Source organism: Phalacrocorax aristotelis, chromosome 1 (genome assembly GCF_949628215.1).
Source record: "Phalacrocorax aristotelis chromosome 1, bGulAri2.1, whole genome shotgun sequence".
Taxonomy (NCBI): domain Eukaryota; kingdom Metazoa; phylum Chordata; class Aves; order Suliformes; family Phalacrocoracidae; genus Phalacrocorax; species Phalacrocorax aristotelis.
Genome location: NC_134276.1, coordinates 134,660,468 through 134,677,840, shown reverse-complemented (window position 1 = coordinate 134,677,840; position 17,373 = coordinate 134,660,468). Strand labels below are relative to the sequence as shown.

General features: G+C 46.7%; 1 protein-coding gene across 2 annotated transcripts; it reads left to right on the top strand.

Moving 5' to 3' along the window:
- The first annotated feature begins 63 nt into the window (after nt 1-63).
- ITFG2 (integrin alpha FG-GAP repeat containing 2) lies at nt 64-15,464 on the top strand. Of its 2 annotated transcripts, none has more exons than XR_012663215.1 (12): nt 64-251; nt 1,702-1,797; nt 2,247-2,288; nt 3,143-3,320; nt 3,624-3,763; nt 4,192-4,340; nt 5,382-5,476; nt 7,980-8,033; nt 9,734-9,825; nt 10,347-10,659; nt 11,064-11,237; nt 11,395-15,464. XR_012663215.1 is itself a non-coding variant. In XM_075110290.1 (12 exons), the coding sequence occupies exons 1-12, from the start codon at nt 156-158 to the stop codon at nt 11,541-11,543; spliced, it is 1,383 nt and encodes a 460-aa protein (XP_074966391.1). In that variant the 5' UTR covers nt 64-155; the 3' UTR covers nt 11,544-15,464. The 2 variants fall into 2 exon arrangements, 1 of the variants encoding a protein (XP_074966391.1); XM_075110290.1 differs by having other exon boundaries at nt 10,347-10,464.
- Nucleotides 15,465-17,373: the final 1,909 nt, after the last annotated feature.

Genomic DNA, 17,373 nt, shown 5'->3' with positions numbered 1-17,373 from the left:
CGCCGTCACGTGGCCCAGTCCCTCGCTGGGCGCCTGCGCGCCCCGCCTCCGTTTGTACCCGCGGAGCCGCCGTTGCCCCCAGCCGCTTCAGCCTGGCGGCTGGCTCGGTGGCCGGTGGCGGGAGCTCCGCCTCTGCGCCTGGTGGTGGCGGCGGGATGCGGTCCGTCAGCTACGTGCAGTGCGTGGCGCTCGACTTCGGCGGCAGCCTCTTCCCGCACGCCATCTGCCTCGGGGACGCCGACAACGACGCGGTCCGCAGGCGGGGGTGGCCGCTGTGGGCGGGCGGGGCGGTGTGGCAGTAGCGGCCCTGGGACAGGCCCGGCCCCGCCGCGGGGCTGAGGCGGGACCGGGGCAGGCAGGGTACTGGGTCCGGTTTGGGTGGCGAGCCGGGACGGGGTGAGGGAGCTGGGCTTGACCGGCCTGGGGAGCGCCTGGCGCTGCCCGCAGCCACCGCCCCCTTGCAGCGGCGGGTCGGGGCCACAGTCGCAGGCTGTAGCGGAGGAAGCTAACCCGGGGCGGCGGGAAGCACCGATGGGTTGGTGTGGCACCAGAGCAGGTGCCTGGAGGAGCTGGTGGGCCTGCTGTCCCTGGGGGGACTCGGAGCTTGACGGGTGCCTGAGCAATGTTAGGGACACGGGAGTTGGGTCAGATAATCCCCAGAGGACGGTCCCTTGCAAACTGAAGGTTTTTAGTGATTCCACCACAGTTAGACATGGCTGGGCACCCTTGGCACGGGCCCTGGATGATGTATAGCTAGCAGAGAGGTTATCTGTTGGTCCCAAAGGCAGATGCTCTCCTGGCGTGGTGGTGGCTTTGTAGAGATGTGGGGAAATGCTTTGCTGGGGCACAGTGGATCACAGACAGAGTAGAGCCAAGTTGTCTAGACCTGTATGATGGATGGATGTACATCAGGAATGTTGCAGTCAGCCCCACAAATGGTTATTTCTGATGGGAATGATTTGTCTGTAACTAGGAAAAGGTTAGCTCAACCAGATATATGTAAACTGTCCTTTCTTCTTAACAGCCAAATTTTATTACAGCAATGCAGTAGATGATGAAACAAATTTTCCCATAAGGACTTGTGTTATGTGGGGTAAAGTGTGCAGGGAGTTACAAAATGCACACAATTTAAATACACAGAGGCATGATGCAGAAGATGGGATAGCAGTAGGCTCGTCAGCTCTGGTGGTTGGTGATTTTTACCAGTGTTCTTTAAAGACCTTTCTGAAAGACCTTTACCCTTTCCTCAGTGAGATTGAACATCCAGTGTAAAACTGTTGTAAGCATTCTTGCAGCCTCCTTCTGGATGACTACATTTTCCTTGTTGCTATCATCATCTTCAGCTGGTTCAAGAAAGATCAAGTCAATCGAGATTGAAGGGTGGAAGGTGGGGTGATGATGATGATTAGCAGACAGAATGTTAAAACAGTCAGTGATGCAACTCTGAAACAATGGCTAGAAAAGCAAAGATGTTGATCTAAGGAGCCGCTCTCCAGCTCTTCTATCCATGAGAGTAGAATTAGGGTGGTTTTTTTCCCCCAAGACCTTCTGTTTATTCAGGTCTGTCTCTGATTCTTGTTTTGCTTTGCTGCTTCTTCCAACAGAGTGATTTTTAGATATGTTTTCTGTAATTATTGCTGGGTGGGAATGCTGCTACTGTAATTGTGAATTTCTTCTTACTAACCAAATTCTCTTGTACAGCTGAACGAGCTAGTGGTGGGAGACACCAACGGGAAACTCTATGTTTACAAGAATGATGATAGCAAACCCTGGGTTGTGCGATCTTGCCAAGGAATGGTCAGTTCTTGACAAAATTTTTAAGTGCTTGGGCCTTTTGGTGTATGTGCAGCCAGCTGTCCTTGACCACTACCTAGGAAAAAGTAGGTGGGAGGGGAGTGGCATCCAGAATTGGTTCTGATGCCTTTCATGTAGTTATGCAAGACCCAGCTTTTGCCCACAGTTAGTCCTGTGGATGAGAAGTGATGAGCAAAGAACTGAACAAACACAGGAACTGGGCTTCTGTCCCACCTTGACCCTGGTCCTGTGCACTGTGGATTTTGCCCAGGTCTCTGGGCAGTTGTGTGGTGGATATGTTTCTGTCCCTGACTCTCCTCTTTTTGTCCTTGAAAAGGCTGTTTAGAGTTCAAGGGACGGTTTATGAGAGAGGAGGGGGTAGGGCAGAGGCTTATCCCAAAGTGCTGTTCTGGGTTGCCTTCACTCATGTGTGGCCTTCTTTTCTCTTGCAGCTCACATGTGTTGGTGTGGGAGATGTGTGCAATAAAGGAAAGGTGAGAGCAGCCAAATGGTTCCCAGCTGTGTCTGTAGGGTATGTGGAAGGTGCTTAGGAGATTAGGGTCATGTCATATCCTCACTGTGGGAGGAGGACAGGTTGCAGGTGCTTCCTCTCTAGGATCTGCCCTTGCTCACAGAGTTTTAGCACTCCTGTTTTAAAACTGTTCTTCTCTTTACATATAACCTGTATCTGTCTGAGCCATATGCAGGTTTTAGTGAGCAAGGCAATCCATCCTGTCTTCAGAAAGCACTACTGATTTGCATGTCTACCTGTGTGAGCACCACAAGGCTTTGGTGGTTTGAGGGTTGCTCCTTTTCTTCAGAGGCTTTTGCCCTGCTCTGTGCTGGTCTCTGCTGTGGGCCACGGCACTTCTGCCACTTGGCTGTGTGCATGTAAGGTCATCTAAACAAGACTGAACCACAAAATAGTCTAGTCTCCCAAGCAAATTCCACTGGTTCTAATATGACTCCTTTTGCTAGGTTGCTATTTCTGGTGGTTAGACCAGGACCACTGAGTCTAAAAGTCACAGTTTAGGCGCCCTGCCCAAAATACCATAGCTATGTGTGCTCCATAGCTTAAGTGGGGAGCAGAGCTAAAGTGAACATTGAGAAAGTCGCACATTGGGGATTTCATGCACACATCAGCATGATATCCTAGTCTGATGAGGATGAACAAGAAGCTTGGACCTTGCTGTACCTGAGTAGTTTGTATGCTGGCCAAAACCCTTCTCTCTGTAGCAGTCACTGATCTTGATGGATCTACCCTTGTATCTTCCCTTGCCCTGCTGTGGGACAGCTTCTCCAGTCTCTAAAAGAGGAAAAATAAAAAGGTTTTTCTTTTCCCTCTTAGAATCTTGTGGTGGCGGTGAGTGCAGAAGGCTGGTTTCATCTTTTTGATCTGACTTCTCCAACTTCCAAACACCCAGATGCTTCAGGCCACCATGAGTTGGCAGCAGCAGAAGAGCAGAAGCCGGTGTTCAAGCAGCACATTCCTGCCAACACCAAGGTCATGCTGATCAGTGACATTGGTGAGCTGGGAAGCTGGTGAGGGAGTTTGTGGGTATGGGGTGGGGCGGGGGAGAGAGAAGTGTGTGGGACTCAGAAGGAAATTACGATCTTACTGAAACAGATGCTCTAACAAACCACAACCAAGTCACAGAGGAGAGAAGCAAGAACTTCAGGAATTTTCCTGAAGTGCAAGTTCTCATTACAGGATTGGGATCCTCAGGGATGTTACCTGACAGAAACCAGCACAGTGGTTTCTGAATGCTGGGGCTCCTAAGGCTATGAAAGCCTGAGATAGCCGATCTACCTCCTTGTATTCCCTGCAGATGGAGATGGGAAGTGTGAGTTGGTGGTGGGTTACACTGACAGGGTGGTACGTGCCTTCCGCTGGGAGGACTTGTCGGACAATTCAGACCATGTCTCTGGGCAGCTGCTCCTATTGAAGAAATGGCTTCTAGAAGGTCAGGTAAGGAAATGTGATGTTCAGGCCAGAACTTGTCATACAGTCTTCAAGAGGTGGCTCTCCCAAGGGAATAAGCACAAAATCAGTCATATGAACAAAGCAATTGTCTTGTTGATGGCTTGAAAGGAGATTTGCCCAGTGGTTGTCCTATACATGCAGAGCAGCTGGTGGGTTGGTCAGGGAAACAGTCAGTTGCTCACACCCAACTAGAGAGCGTTAATGGAAAATACTAGTATGTTCTTAAGTGGCTTTTGGTAGGGAAGCAACCTTTTAGTATAACTTGGACATTTTGCTTCTAGCTGAATTTGTTCAGCTCCTACTCAGCTCTATCAGAAGACCTGCCACATTCAAGTTTAGGTGCAAGGAGCACAGTGAACCCTTCTAAGGCATTTAAAACTCAGTTCAACTATACTTTTCCTCTGCCAGTATAGGTGGACAGCCTCTCTGTGAACCCAGGCCCTGATGGCTCACCGGAAATGATGGTGTCTCAGCCAGGCTGCGGTTATGCCATTCTGCTGTGCACCTGGGACTCTGAACAGCAGGCCGCAACAGAGGGAAGAGACAGTTCTGTCCCAAGCAGGTGAACCTAATGCATGGGATAGATGAGATTCTGCTGTAGATGCCTGTCACAAGGGGGTACCACCATTCCACGTGTCTGAGGTGGGGGTGCTGTCATTAGTCTTTACTTCAGTGACTTGCTGTGCTGCTGGGAGCTCATGACTTAAGCCCATCACAAAGATGAATACTACTGCTTTCCTTGTATCCCACTCTCTTCTCCTCAGATTGGGCAGGGAGAGTGGCAAAACCAGCTCACTGGGGGGGGGCAGTACTGGGGGCTAAGGCAGGGAAATGAGTGACCTGGATCTCCAGAGAAAGAATGGCAGGCAATCTGGTGACCTGTCTAATGGTGGGAAGGGTAGCAACTGAAAGGCTGGGCCAAGCCCAGTTGGTCTGAAGCCCAGGGTCACACTTTGGGTTTGTTCACTCATTTCTTCCAGGTGAGGTAAATGGAGGTTTTCCTAATGAGACCCCTGATAGCCAGTGCTGTAAATCACAACCAGAGAAATTGGGATGAGGTTATTGTCCTTGGTGCTGGAGAGACCCATGTGGGGAATTCAGGTGCTTCTGTGATCTGTAAGACTTTAAGGGAGACCTAGAAAACTGCAGCAGGAGGGGAGCTAGGGAAGTCTCCATCATATCTTGGAGACCTTAGTGGAATGGTACCATGCTAGCCAGAAGCCAGGCCCAGAACAACCTGTTCAACACCGGGCAGACACGTCCTCAGTGATAAGCAACCAGGCTTATGTGACAGTAATGATAAAAATTCTTTCTGTGATTGGAATACATGTTTTACTGATTATTTTTTTTTTTTTGTCAATCTCCAGTTTTCTGATGCATCAGATCATTATGGGTTTGTTTTTCAAACATTAGTGAGTTCCATACCTGGGGTGGCATGCATTCTTTTCCTTGATCTTTACCATTAAAGACTAACCTATGCACAAACTCTATCAGTCTCTGGATTTGTAGAGCTTTGGTGTACACCACTCTTGAGATTGTTCTGGCACAGTCCCAGACACGGTTCCCTAACCTTTCCCTGATGTCTGTCTCTCTTTTTTCCTAGCGAGGCGCCTGTTCGAGATGTTGTTCTACACCAGACATCTGGACGGATTCACAACAAGAATGTTTCCACTCATCTTATTGGTAGCATTGGCCGAGGTGAGAGATTAGGACCTTGGGGTCTCTGGCCCAACAGTTGACCCCAAGTTTTTTTTCAATACATCAGTCCAGCATGAAATCAGATTTTCTGTGGTTGAAAAATAACAGTGGGAGGCAGCTTCAAGAACAGAGGGAACTCTGCTTCTGTTAGCCAGCTTCCAAAGAAAGACAGCTGTTGTTTGCATTTGAACTTTTTATCGCATTTGTCCTTCCCTGTTTAGCTCTTACTCTTCACCTAGCACATCAGTTTCTCTGCAGCTTCCACTGGCCTGCATTTACTCATCCTGAATTGCTGCCATGCCATGCTCCTGCTGATGTCCTTGATCTTTGCTTTTGCATGGCTGCGGCTTATGCCCTCTTCTTAGTCCCTAGATGCATCTCTAACTTTTCACAGCCTCATCTTTATTCTTGCTTTTGTGCTTTCAGCATCTGATTCCCAGTACCTGGCAGCTGAGCATATCCTGCTCTTTCTTCACCTATGTAGTCCCAAGCCCTCCAGAGCTGCTTCCATATTTCATTTATATCATTGTCCTCTGCCTCCTTCCAGTGTATTCTGTTCAGCTGTTGTATCTAAACTGTCCACAGCTGCTGGCTCCTCTCAGCCGTGACACACTGCTGTTGTGTCCAGACTTGTCTAACACACTGCCGCTGCTTCCCTTGTGCAACTGCTTTGTGCTCTGACCCGTGCCTGGTGCAGCTGCTGAACCCTGTTTTGGTACCTATGGAGAATAAGCAGCTTTCACTCCGTCTTGGAGCATGTGGGCATAATACAAGAAGGCAGAAAATTCTCAATGCAAATCATTCTGTCTGCAGCTGGCTGGAATCCAGCTGCATTTACTCTGTCCCAGTATTACCCCCTGCATTGCTGTCTGAGAGTGATTTAGGCTGTCCAGTGTAATTAGAGCTGGATGAGAAATCTGCTGAAACCCCACCTCTTCCCCAGAGTACCCTTCCTCCCCAGTTCCTAAGCTTGTCATGTTTTCAGCATCTCGGGTGCTACTCATAGTAGCATCTGAGATGGTACATGGCCAACAGAGCATGAAATCAATTGTTTCACTGCATACAAAGCCTTGCATCTAATGAGAGGTGCCTGTGAAAAATGAAGGCACGCAGAATAAGGGATGAAGAGATGGTTGTGAAAAGCCCACTGATGCTGGACCATCAAAATTGAAACAGCTGAAGAGTACTATGCTGACCAGTTTGTAAGAGAGACACATCAGATCTTTTGGATCACAGCCTGTCTGGATAAACGTCAGCTAGGGACAACAGAGCACTCAAACAGCTGACTGTTTGCTTTAAGATGATCTGTGGAAATAGGGTAGTCAGTGTCCTGGGAGCGTGCAGGATGTTGTAGCTTGGAGCTGTCTATGGGCAGTGGAGGTAAGTTTGCAGCATTAAGTTATTCTGGGGAAAACTCCTGTTTGCTTTTGGCTCTGCTGGCTTGTCCCTGACTATGAGGTTTCCTGGATTCCTGCAGACCACAGGAGACTACAGGTCTCCTATGTTGTTGTTGAAAGGACTAAATGCAGCTATAGTTGAATACAGCTCCAGTCTTCCCCTGCCAAGTGTGATATCACTTCCAAAACTTGACCTTGCATATGTCTTCTGACTGGTAGCTAGGTAGAGAGTGTACTGAAGGGCTGAAGCAGCCCAGTGGTCAGGGGATTCTCCTCTTCAGATTTAACTAGTCACATTTGTCAGTGCTGTCCTGCACACAACTGTGATATACATGCTTTGGAGAGGATGCTGCTTGCAGGAAGTTCACAGCTCTGTGAACATAGCCCAAGAAAGCCAGGGCTGAGTGTGTAGATGAGCATGAAGGCATATGTCTAATCTGCTAATAAAGCAAGGGCTTTCTAGCATCTGACCAGTGTTTTGCTGGGAGAGGATCACTGCTTCTGTGCAGTTTTGCTGTAGCGAAAACAATAGAGTTGGCAGCACAATATCCACAGACTCATTCAGGAGCTGCCATGGAGGTGCTGATGTGACTGAGGCTTTGTTGTTCTGGTGGGATGTCTATTTTTTTTTTTACCCTCCACCTTCTCAGAACAGCTGAAGGCCATATACCTGTCCTTGAAAGAAACAGTGAGGGTACAGTTGTTATACTCTTCTTTGGCTTCAGCTATTCTTCACTTTGTCCCTTGTGATGGTCCTGCCATTTCTGGAGCCTGGAGAGGATGTGATGTAGTCCACTAAAATTGGAACTGCCATGGGCCTGCAAGTGCGTATGTGGTACAGACAGACTTGTAGGTGCAGCCAGCAGAGCCAGACATGCCTATGTCAGTGCAAACCAAAGTTCTTGGGTTATGAGATGCCAGTACCCTACAAATAAAAGCCAGCATGAAGTATGTACATTTGGTTACAAGAATCTGCCGATAATCTGCTGGGCAAAAAAAGGAGGCATGATGGATCAGCTTATTTGGGATCTTTTTGTTTTAGGAGAGGGAGGGGACAATGCTCATAAAATGGCGTCAACTCCTGTAATTCTATTCTGCGTTTACAGGCTGTTCCAGTGAGAATAGTGGCTCAGGTCTCTTTGCCCTCTGTACTCTGGATGGTAAGTCCTACTGCTGTCCTGGAAGAAAGGCCTGTGGGATGGCCGAGTTCTGTCAAAGCAGGGAACCAGGGGCTCTGTGTTTTTGGTTTTGCAAGAAGGGGGGAGCTGGGCTTCAGAAATGCTTCCTGGATCAGGCAAGAGAATTTGACTCAAAGACACCTTCTGCTGATGCATAAAATATGAAGGCATGAAAGCTAAGATAGGAGCCAAGGTAAGAGTTGTCACTGTGAGCAAATCCCCCATAAACCAGGTGTTTGATAACATGCCTGTATCTGAGGATGTGATGAAACATTAAAGCTGAGCCTGTCTTTCTGTTCCTTACTGAATTGGGTCTGGTATTGCCCAGGCTTGCTCTCCCAGGAAACCTGTTGTGTTTTCTATCTGTTACTAATATCTGCCTTTCTCTACCCCCGGTACAGTCTATCCATCTGTGGATTACAAATCATTTTACAAACGTTAATTACTTAAATGGTCCTATGGCCTATGGAGGTAAAAGTATTAAAGCCATGCTGCAGCGAGCAGCTGGGAAAATGAGGATGCTAGGTCATTGGCCCAAAGGCACATTGAAAGCTTGAGATGGAGAGTGAGACTAGACCTTTTCATCTGCTGACTCCTAAGTTGCCTGTTTACCCAGTGGTCAAAGAGCTGTTTGAGATGCCAGTTCAACAGTGCCATTCATGTAGGCAGGAACGTCTAAATCACAACAGAGATGTGTCCTTGTACTTGGAGGGACTTGGATTGTTTCCAAAAGCAGTAAAGGAAATGGGTGCTGGAACTTGAATATTGGTAGAGAAGAGCTGACCTCACACAGGCCTCCAGCCGTCTTCTCCTGCTGTGCCCCTGGCTGAGAAGTGATAGGACAGGCTTCAACAGGACAATGTAATAAGCTGAATTCCAGGTTTCTGTCCAAAAACCAATAGTGTGGAGATGATCTCTCTTACCAGAGAGGCAGCCTGGCCTTTTTGGGCCAGATGTCCGCCTGCCCAATGATGTCCTGTTAGGGAATTTCTGATTATTCTTTGGGCCTGAACTCTGAAGCATCTGGCAAGACTTTCTGCCTCACTATGGTTCACTCATGAGCCTTACAGAGGCTGGAGGGCACTGTGAGGATAGATTCATGTTTATGTTCTACTCTCTCACAGCCATCCCCTCCCCGCAGTACTATCACAGTATCTCTGGATGATAGAAAAATGGTGTGTGAGGTAAGTGTCCAGTATGGTTTTAGCAGTCAAGAGGCCATGTCCATGCTATTAGCCAGCCAGCTCTCAGCTGATACCTGTCAACATGCTGTCTTGAGATCACATGATCTGTGGGACATGGTGAGCAGCTTCTAGTTTATTCACTGTCTCATGTGAGATCTGTCGATGTACTGTACTTTGGGAGCCTGTTTTGGGCAGTTTTCCTCTTGTCTTAGAGCACAACACAATTAGCAGGGCTGCTGCCATTTTTCTTCTCTGTTTCCAGTCACTAATTGCTAGATAATGGACTACTGTCCTTCCCAGAACTGAGACTGTTATGTTATCAACCACAGCCTGCACCATCGGCCCAGCCCTCTGCCTGCAGACCCTAAGTGTAGGAGTGTGCAGGGCCCAGTGTTGGCAAACATCTTGTGCCCTTTTAAAATTTTCAAGAATTTTCAAGACAATCTCTTTTCTTTTTCTTTTTCTTTTTCTTTTTTTTTTTTTTTTTTTCCCCTTCAGGGACATTGAAACTCATGGAGGGAGCAGACAAACTGCTCTGGTCTGTGCAGGTTGATCACCAGCTCTTTGCTCTGGAAAAGCTGGATGTTACTGTGAGTGTCTGTGAATAGGGCTGGGAGGGATGAAGACAAAAACTCAACATGGCTTTATGTATATGAATTTAGGAAGGGCGGAGGGAGTATGACTCAGCTGGAAAAGGCTTGGATTATCACAGGATGGCACACAGAATGCTGACTGTACCAGCGCATTCTGCACTCATGTCAGTCTGTTCACTTGCAAGAGGTTGAGCTGTTTACCCTAGTAAGCCCAGCATCCTGCTATGAACTTTTTCATCTCCCAGCTGCTCTTTTGTGTTATTGCAAAGTTGAATTGTGTTGCACACTGCTATTACCCTGATTGTCTACAAGCTCTTGTGATATGTAAGGATTATGATAGAGAAGTGGTCTCCAAGTGCAAAAAGACTGGAAAAATGCAAAATGTCTGGACAGGATATCCAAAAGTGACATCTTATTCAGATGTTAGTGTTCTGTCTCTGAACAGGCAGGAAAGATTCTTGACTGCCTTTGGGAATAGTTGATATCCATGCTAATATATGATCTTACGGTTCCTGCAGGGCAATGGGCGCGAGGAGGTGATTGCCTGTGCATGGGATGGTCAGACTTACATCATTGACCACAACCGGACTGTTGCCAGATTTCAAGCAGATGAAAACGTCAGTGCATTCTGTGCAGGTGGGAAGCCTGACTGCAAAGACAACCCTCACAGCATTTCTCCCTCAAAGCTACTACTCCCATCTAGGATACCTGGAATCCTGTGTCCATCTTCACTGGGGAATTGTTTCTCCATGTGAATACTGCAGAAGGCCCAGCTAGTCTTTCCTCTGGTGGCATCTGGGAAAAGTAGGGGTTAGAAGAGGTGCTGCTGAGGTTTGTCTGTAATTTTGGGTTTTTTTTCCTGTTCTTTTTGGGAGCTGCTACAGTGGTCTCTTGTCTTCCCCACTGCTTTTTTAATTTGCAGACTTCTAAGCTGTTCTCAATTGGAAATAATGAGCCTCACAGAACCAGCCTGAGCCCTGGCTTTGCTCAGTCCCCTCTCTGACCTGCAAGAAGCAGCTTGCAAATCCCCAAGCTCCATGCATTAATAACAGTTTAGAGACACTTTCTGGGATTGTCTCAAAGGGACTTCACATACCCAAGTACCTGTGCCTTTCACCCCAGGTGCTCACTGCTTTCTGCTAACATCTTTGGTATCTCATCATGAGAAGATACCTATTTGCTTTCTCTGTCCTTTTGGAAGTATTCAGATCTCCACACTTTTTTGCTTTCTGCAGGCCTCTATGCATGCAAAGGAGGAAGGAACAGTCCCTGCCTGGTTTATGTCAGCTTCAATCAGAAGATCTACGTCTACTGGGATGTTCAACTGGAGAGAATGGAGTCCACCAACCTATTGAAAATCCTGGATTGTGACCCAGAGTTTGGAAGTCTCCTGCAGCAGCTGGGTGTGGGTGAGTGCAAAGGGTGAAGGATGTACAGGAAAAGAGAGTAAGGGCTGCTGGCACGTTGTGTGCTGGGAACTAGAGTTCCAGGTACTTCTTGAGGAAGAGGGGCTTTTATACTGTCTGTTGAGAATCCCTAACAACTGTCTGTCTCTCTTTTCTGTAGAACGAGGTGACGTTTCTGCTGTCAAAGATCTGATTCACAAAACACTTTATTTTCCTGAGAAACAGCAGCAGAGTAGCCCCTCGCAGTGTCAGGACCCTGCTGGAACAGACAACTCTGCCCACTACAGTGTCATCCAGGATCCCTGTTAACAAGTCAAATGGAGGCTGATATCTTTAATCTCTTCTCTGACTGGAATCAGGCATCGAATGAAGATGAGACTGTTCTTCCATCTCTGTCAAAGTTTCCAGACAGAAAAGGGAAAGAAGGGCTGGGTACAGGCTGTGTTCTGTGGAGGGATGTGCTTGGCTGTAGGCTTGAGTTGAAGGTGGTGGATTGATTTGCTTTTAGCTGAGGAAGCTACCAGAACAGCAAGAGTCTAGGGTCCTGCTCATTGACCTTCTATTGCCAGTTTCCATGTTCTCTGCTAGCTAAAGTGCTTCATAAGTGACTTGAAGGAGCACTGAGGACATAGATGAAGAGAACAGCTGAACTCAGTCTCTGTTTTGGCCTATTCTTACAACTGCTCTAATGATTACTTACCAGGATCACAGTGCAGGAGCTGCAGATGGAGGAACTGAGTTAGGGAGCAGTCAAGGGCCTTCTTTCCCATTTAGCTGTGTTTTTTAAAGTATACCCAAGCATTATTTGCTTTTGCTCTGCTGTTGCTCCTCTACCAAGCAGTTTCTCACAAACCACCTTCTGTTCTGACGAGCTGGAGACATGTGTGAGAAGAACCACAACTTAAACTGATAAGGTGTTGAGAGGTAACGGCTCCAGCAAGATGCACTGTTTGTCTCCTTGGGCAGGGTGATCCCAGAGATGGCTGCGGCTTAGCAAAGCAGCTGTGAATGGGGCAATAAGAGGAATCTGTCTTAACCATGGATCTGTGGTGCTGTGAGAGCTTGGCCATTCCATAATAAGCAGTGGAAATGCCATGCTTCCCTCTTGTTATGGAGAGTGTCATGCTATTTTGAGTCCTGCAAAACTGAAAAAGGTGGACTGGAGGTGATGTTCCATTTGCTGGTATGCGGAGTCTGGAAAAGGCCATTGCTCACCCAGACTGCTCATATGCGAAGGCTGAGGCAGGAGCCTTTCCACATGCTGCAGTGTTCTGCTTTTCCCTGTCTCAGCTTGCCCCTTGCCTAACTCGGCTTATTAGGATAGGGGCAGCAGGCTCACCTGCTGTTTTGCATCTATGATCCTTCACTTGTGGTGTTTTATTGGACGTGCATAATGGATGGAGCTGTCCCTTCACCCTTCTGGCAGCCTGAGTCAGAGCAAATATAATTCAGTGATCTGTCTTTAGCAAGTGGTGACATTTAAAGATCCTGCAGGCTGTTGAAAACATGCTGTTCTATACTCTCCAGAACATCTAAGGGCAGCCCTGACTGGGAAAAGGAACTTTGTGTAGAGGAAAGGAGTGTCTTGCCCTTGGGTCGAAGGGACTGTTATTGAAGTAGCGCTATGTGGCAGAAGAGCAGGATCTCTTACATAATAAGCCCTAGTTTCTTTGTAATTTCTATCTGTAGATTTATATAAGCTTTATAGAGGACAGGTTCTTTCCTCTGTTTGATAGCTGTGAAAGTTGAAGCATGGAGCAGTGAAAGTATATGACCTGCTCTGTACTAGCTAGCTTGCTTCTCAGACTGCTGTGTCTTCTTGACTCTGTAACTACAGTGGAAGTTTCTCTCCATTTTAATGACCTCACTGAGAAGCATTTTAAAATGTTCCCCTGTCATACTAAGTGCTTGTGTACAACTGGACCCTTCAGGCAGGAGCTCTCACGTCATAATAGTGCTTTAGTAACAGTGGTGTTCAGACCAGCAGGGCTTGAGTTTGCCAGCTATGGAGAGCTGATAGTGTAGGGACCATCTACTGATGGGCTAAAGCAAAGAGTTGTCTTGAAGCTTGTCAGCTCTGGCCTGTAACCTCAAGAAATTGTCAGCTCTCATGGTACTGAGATGTACAGCCACACATCCCAGTGGGCAGTCACCACTGCTGGCAGAGTAGTCAGTGTGATGACAGCCCAAGGAATCAGTCTCATAGTCCTTTCCTAATGAGGATTAATCTTGTTGGGGCTCTTAACTAGATCACAGTATATTGGTTCTTGCTCCTTAAAGGTTTCTGTTTCCCAAAACCTGAAGTTGCTCTTTCTGATCACCAGAACAAGTAAGGATTCTCCCTTTTCTCTCTTCAGGTGAAGTAGTAGCAGTTGCTACTCTAACCTCTTCATCTTGGGCCCCAGCTGAGTTAGGGAGAAGCAAATGTCCCTACAGGTGGGGTGAACAGTGTGGTTTCAGTGTATTCTGGGGTACTTTCTGCCTAGCCCTGTTGCTACCTGATTTTAATTTTCCACTTCAAAGTGAGTGGAACTGACACAAAGAGGGACCACAGTGGAGCGGGACTCTACAGAGCAGTTTCCAGAAGCATACAACAGAAATGACATTGTACGAATGTCCCTGAACAGGCCTGTGTCTTGGCATATGTTGTTCTTCCTCTACTTCTTGTCCTGCTCCCCCTTGCCCCCTCCCAATTCTGTGGATTCTCTCTACCCCACTGGGGGACAGAAACAGGATGGTTATGAGCAACAGAAAATAGTAATACCTGAATTTTCAGTCATGGCTCGCACAACCTTGCATGCATACTGCTGCACGAATGATGTGCTTGCTCTTCTGTGTGTACTTCGACAAAAACAAATGGAGCCCTACCATGACTTATGGCCCTACGCAACGTTGTTTGGCTTTGGGGCAGGTGTTCTCCACAGAAATACTCTCTCAATCCACTGCTGGAACTACAGAGGCTCCTGCTGCAATTGCCTGAAGCATTTTATTTGCCTGAGAGTTGGGCCAGGCTGACCTAATCTGGTAGCTGGGTCTTACAGGCTATTGCAGTGTTGTTATAGTGTATTTCCTTCTTAAGGTGTAACAGGAAAACAGGATTGTTCTCTGTTAGGAGTGTAAACAACTCAATGCTGTCTGTCCATGCCAAATATAAACCTTTATTAGCAACACAAGCGCAAGAGGGATACAAATGGTTGTATGACTGAAACTTTTATGGCAACCACCTTTGCTGTACAGGTCAAATAATTGCCAAGGAAGAAAGGTCAAACTGATCCACTGTTGGCCTGCTAATTGTTGAGAAGAAACAGGAAAGGGTTAATGGGGGAGATATGACATTTTCATAAGAACCATCATTAAAAGAAAATGGGGCAAAACCCATGCAAACGTTAGACAGGTCAACCTGTGCAACCTAGCTCTCTTCTCTTATTAGCCTGAGGATAACATTGCTGTGTAAGCCCAGGCATGCTGCATTGTGGAAAGCAGAAGTGAGAAGATACAACTGCTACAGATCATCTGTTCCCCAAAACTCTTCAGCTCTTAAAACCATTTGAGAGGAAAAATATTAATGTTTGAGGTTTTCCCTGACAGTTTTATGTTGCTTTCAGCATATAATAACTTGCAGATGCATTTTGCTCCTGTACCCCTGGTGCATAAAGGAAAATGTCTGCAGAAGAATTAATTGGAACTTCTATGCTGTTCCTTGGTCAAAGGATGACTTTTTTTCATGCCCTAAACTCCAAAGTGACAGTTAGTAGACTGGCTACAGTAAATGCTTCAGGCTACTGCCACTGGCAATTTTTTGTGAAGTATACATCTGCTTAGAGAAGGAGCCATGTAGGCTGTCTCTGGACTGATAGAGGAGTTGTACTTTCATTGTAACTCATTGCCTGTTTGTCCTTGCCAGCCAACACAAGTCACAGAGTTGGAATTAGAAGTTGTTTCTTCCCACACAGCAGAAAATGTTGTTTGCTGCATCCTACTCAGTAGCAGATTGGCATATCCACTGGTGCCAGGAAGTTTTTTGATGGGGCGGGATTTGTAAGACAGTTGTATGTCCCAGTGCCAGCGCATAGAACGTGAGGAGTCTAACAGCATTTACAGACACTGAGGGCATTTGCAGGTAAATGATTCATGGCTTTGGTTGTGACAATTTACTAGCAAGAAAATAAAGGGAAGGGGTTATTCTATTTTCCTGAGACATAATAAACCCGCTGGCTGTCCTTGCTCTCATTTTTATGATCTCTTTGCTGATTGCACTTATTTTTGTATAACTCTTCAGGTATATCCTGGCATTTGCCAGTGGAGTCTCTTGAAAAGAGGACTGACTGAAAACATGTAGGTGGCTCAGCAGTCTTCAGTTCCATAACTCACCAGCTAGTAGTGAAAGAAGGAGCAGGCCTCTGGGAATATGGATGGCCGGAACTCCTATTGCATTCAAAACCAAGTGACTCCAAGCTCCTGGTTATGGCTTTGGCAGAGTGCATGTTCTCAGGTTTACCTCTTGCACGCAGGCCTTAGAAGGGGCCTCAGAAGTCCATCTCCCCATCAGCGGGCAGGTTCAGCCATATGTATCTTACACCTACCATGTAGCACTTGCTTCTCTCTTCCAGGGACTTGCTGTGATAGACACTTCCCTGCAGACTGTTTCACAACTGCTATGTCTGCTCTACTGGAAAGTAGCCCTAGTAGGAGCTACTACCAATGCAGTTCAGAGATATTATCCCTAAAATAACGACATTCCGTTGTCTGTATTGAAGGGATGGGCCTCATCACGAGTGTTGGACACATACAGGATGTGCCTTTGCCATGCTCTGATGTGGAAGTTTTCACCAAATTTCTACTTTCCATGTGAAAGCATTAGCATTTTTTGATATCCATTGGAAAAGACCTTTCGATAACTCCTTCCTTTCTAGTGTCCCCCAAAAGCAATAGACAAGACTGGAATTGCAGGTAGGGAAGCATATCTGTGTAATAGGCTTTTCCAAAAGAAACTACAATTGAGACAGTCTTCAGCTTTGCCAACCCTTTTAAAAATTACTTACTGGGGTCCCTAACATAGGAAGACTTGAAAATTACCGTGTTAGTAGATAGGGTTAAGTTTGCTTCTTTGAGATGTTGCAAGTCCTGTTTTGTAATCACATCTTTTAAAGCTAATATTTCTGTCTTTCACAATGAAAGCTGGGATTCCCATGTAATGACACAAAAGTGCTGGTTTTTGGAGAAAACACCAGTTTGGGCAAGAATTCAGAATACATGTGTTAGGGTCAGTAACAGCATGTCATTTAATGCCAGGGAACTTTGGGAGATGGAAGTCCACCGGGAGTTGGGTTTGATGAAGGGGAAACCAGGTACTAACACTGTATGTATGACTGTGATTTAGGGAATGAGTTGAAGTGAGTTGTCAACCATGGTGTTATGACCTGCAGTTCTCATTTAGTCTGCAAATGTTTTCTCCTATAAGCTCTGCCTGCAGCAAAGCTTGATGGGGACATTCCAGGATAACTGCTGGCAACAGCTTTCTTGGTGTCTGGGTGGAAGAGACCTTTGCTGTGTGGACCTACATGTTCAACTGACATGGACAGGAGGAAGGTGAAAATTGTGTCTTCTGCTCTGGAGCTAATTTCACAGCTGAAAAGAAGAGCTCTCACACAGTAATTTAGCGCTTGCCTGGAAACATCCTCTCTGTGGCTGACAAGCGGCACAGTCTACATGAACAAAGAGGAAAGGCTGTCAAGATAGTGGCACAATGTGAGAGTATTAGCAGCCAGGGTACAGGGGAGTGTTAAAAGGATTATCTAAGAAGGCAAGAATTCCTTTTGGAAGAAGCCAATTTGTCACTTACCAGTGTGGAAGAATGAATTATTTGCTTGGGGGAATGTAAGGAGCATGCAAAGAAAGATTCATTATGCAGAGAAGGACAGATTGAGCTGTGATTTTCACCTTCTGTAGCATATTAATTTGCACAGGAACCTGAACTATTGGTGATTTGAGAAATGAGGCATGTGAATCACAGAAAGGCTTCAGGACTGGAGGATGTTCTGAAGTTGGGCAAAAGCAGAGTTATTCTAAGACTGACATGTAAGAACAGCACCTGGTGCGTTCTAACAGCAGCTAGTGCACAATTATCTGCAGGGCTGTA

Excerpts from the sequence above, each read along its gene's own strand:
- ITFG2 (XM_075110290.1), top strand. The coding sequence starts at position 156 with ATGCGGTCCGTCAGCTACGTGCAGTGCGTGGCGCTCGACTTCGGCGGC. Across the intron at positions 5,477-7,979 it reads TATTGGTAGCATTGGCCGAG|GCTGTTCCAGTGAGAATAGT; the intron begins GTGAGAGATTAG and ends CTGCGTTTACAG. Across the intron at positions 10,465-11,063 it reads CGTCAGTGCATTCTGTGCAG|GCCTCTATGCATGCAAAGGA; the intron begins GTGGGAAGCCTG and ends TGCTTTCTGCAG.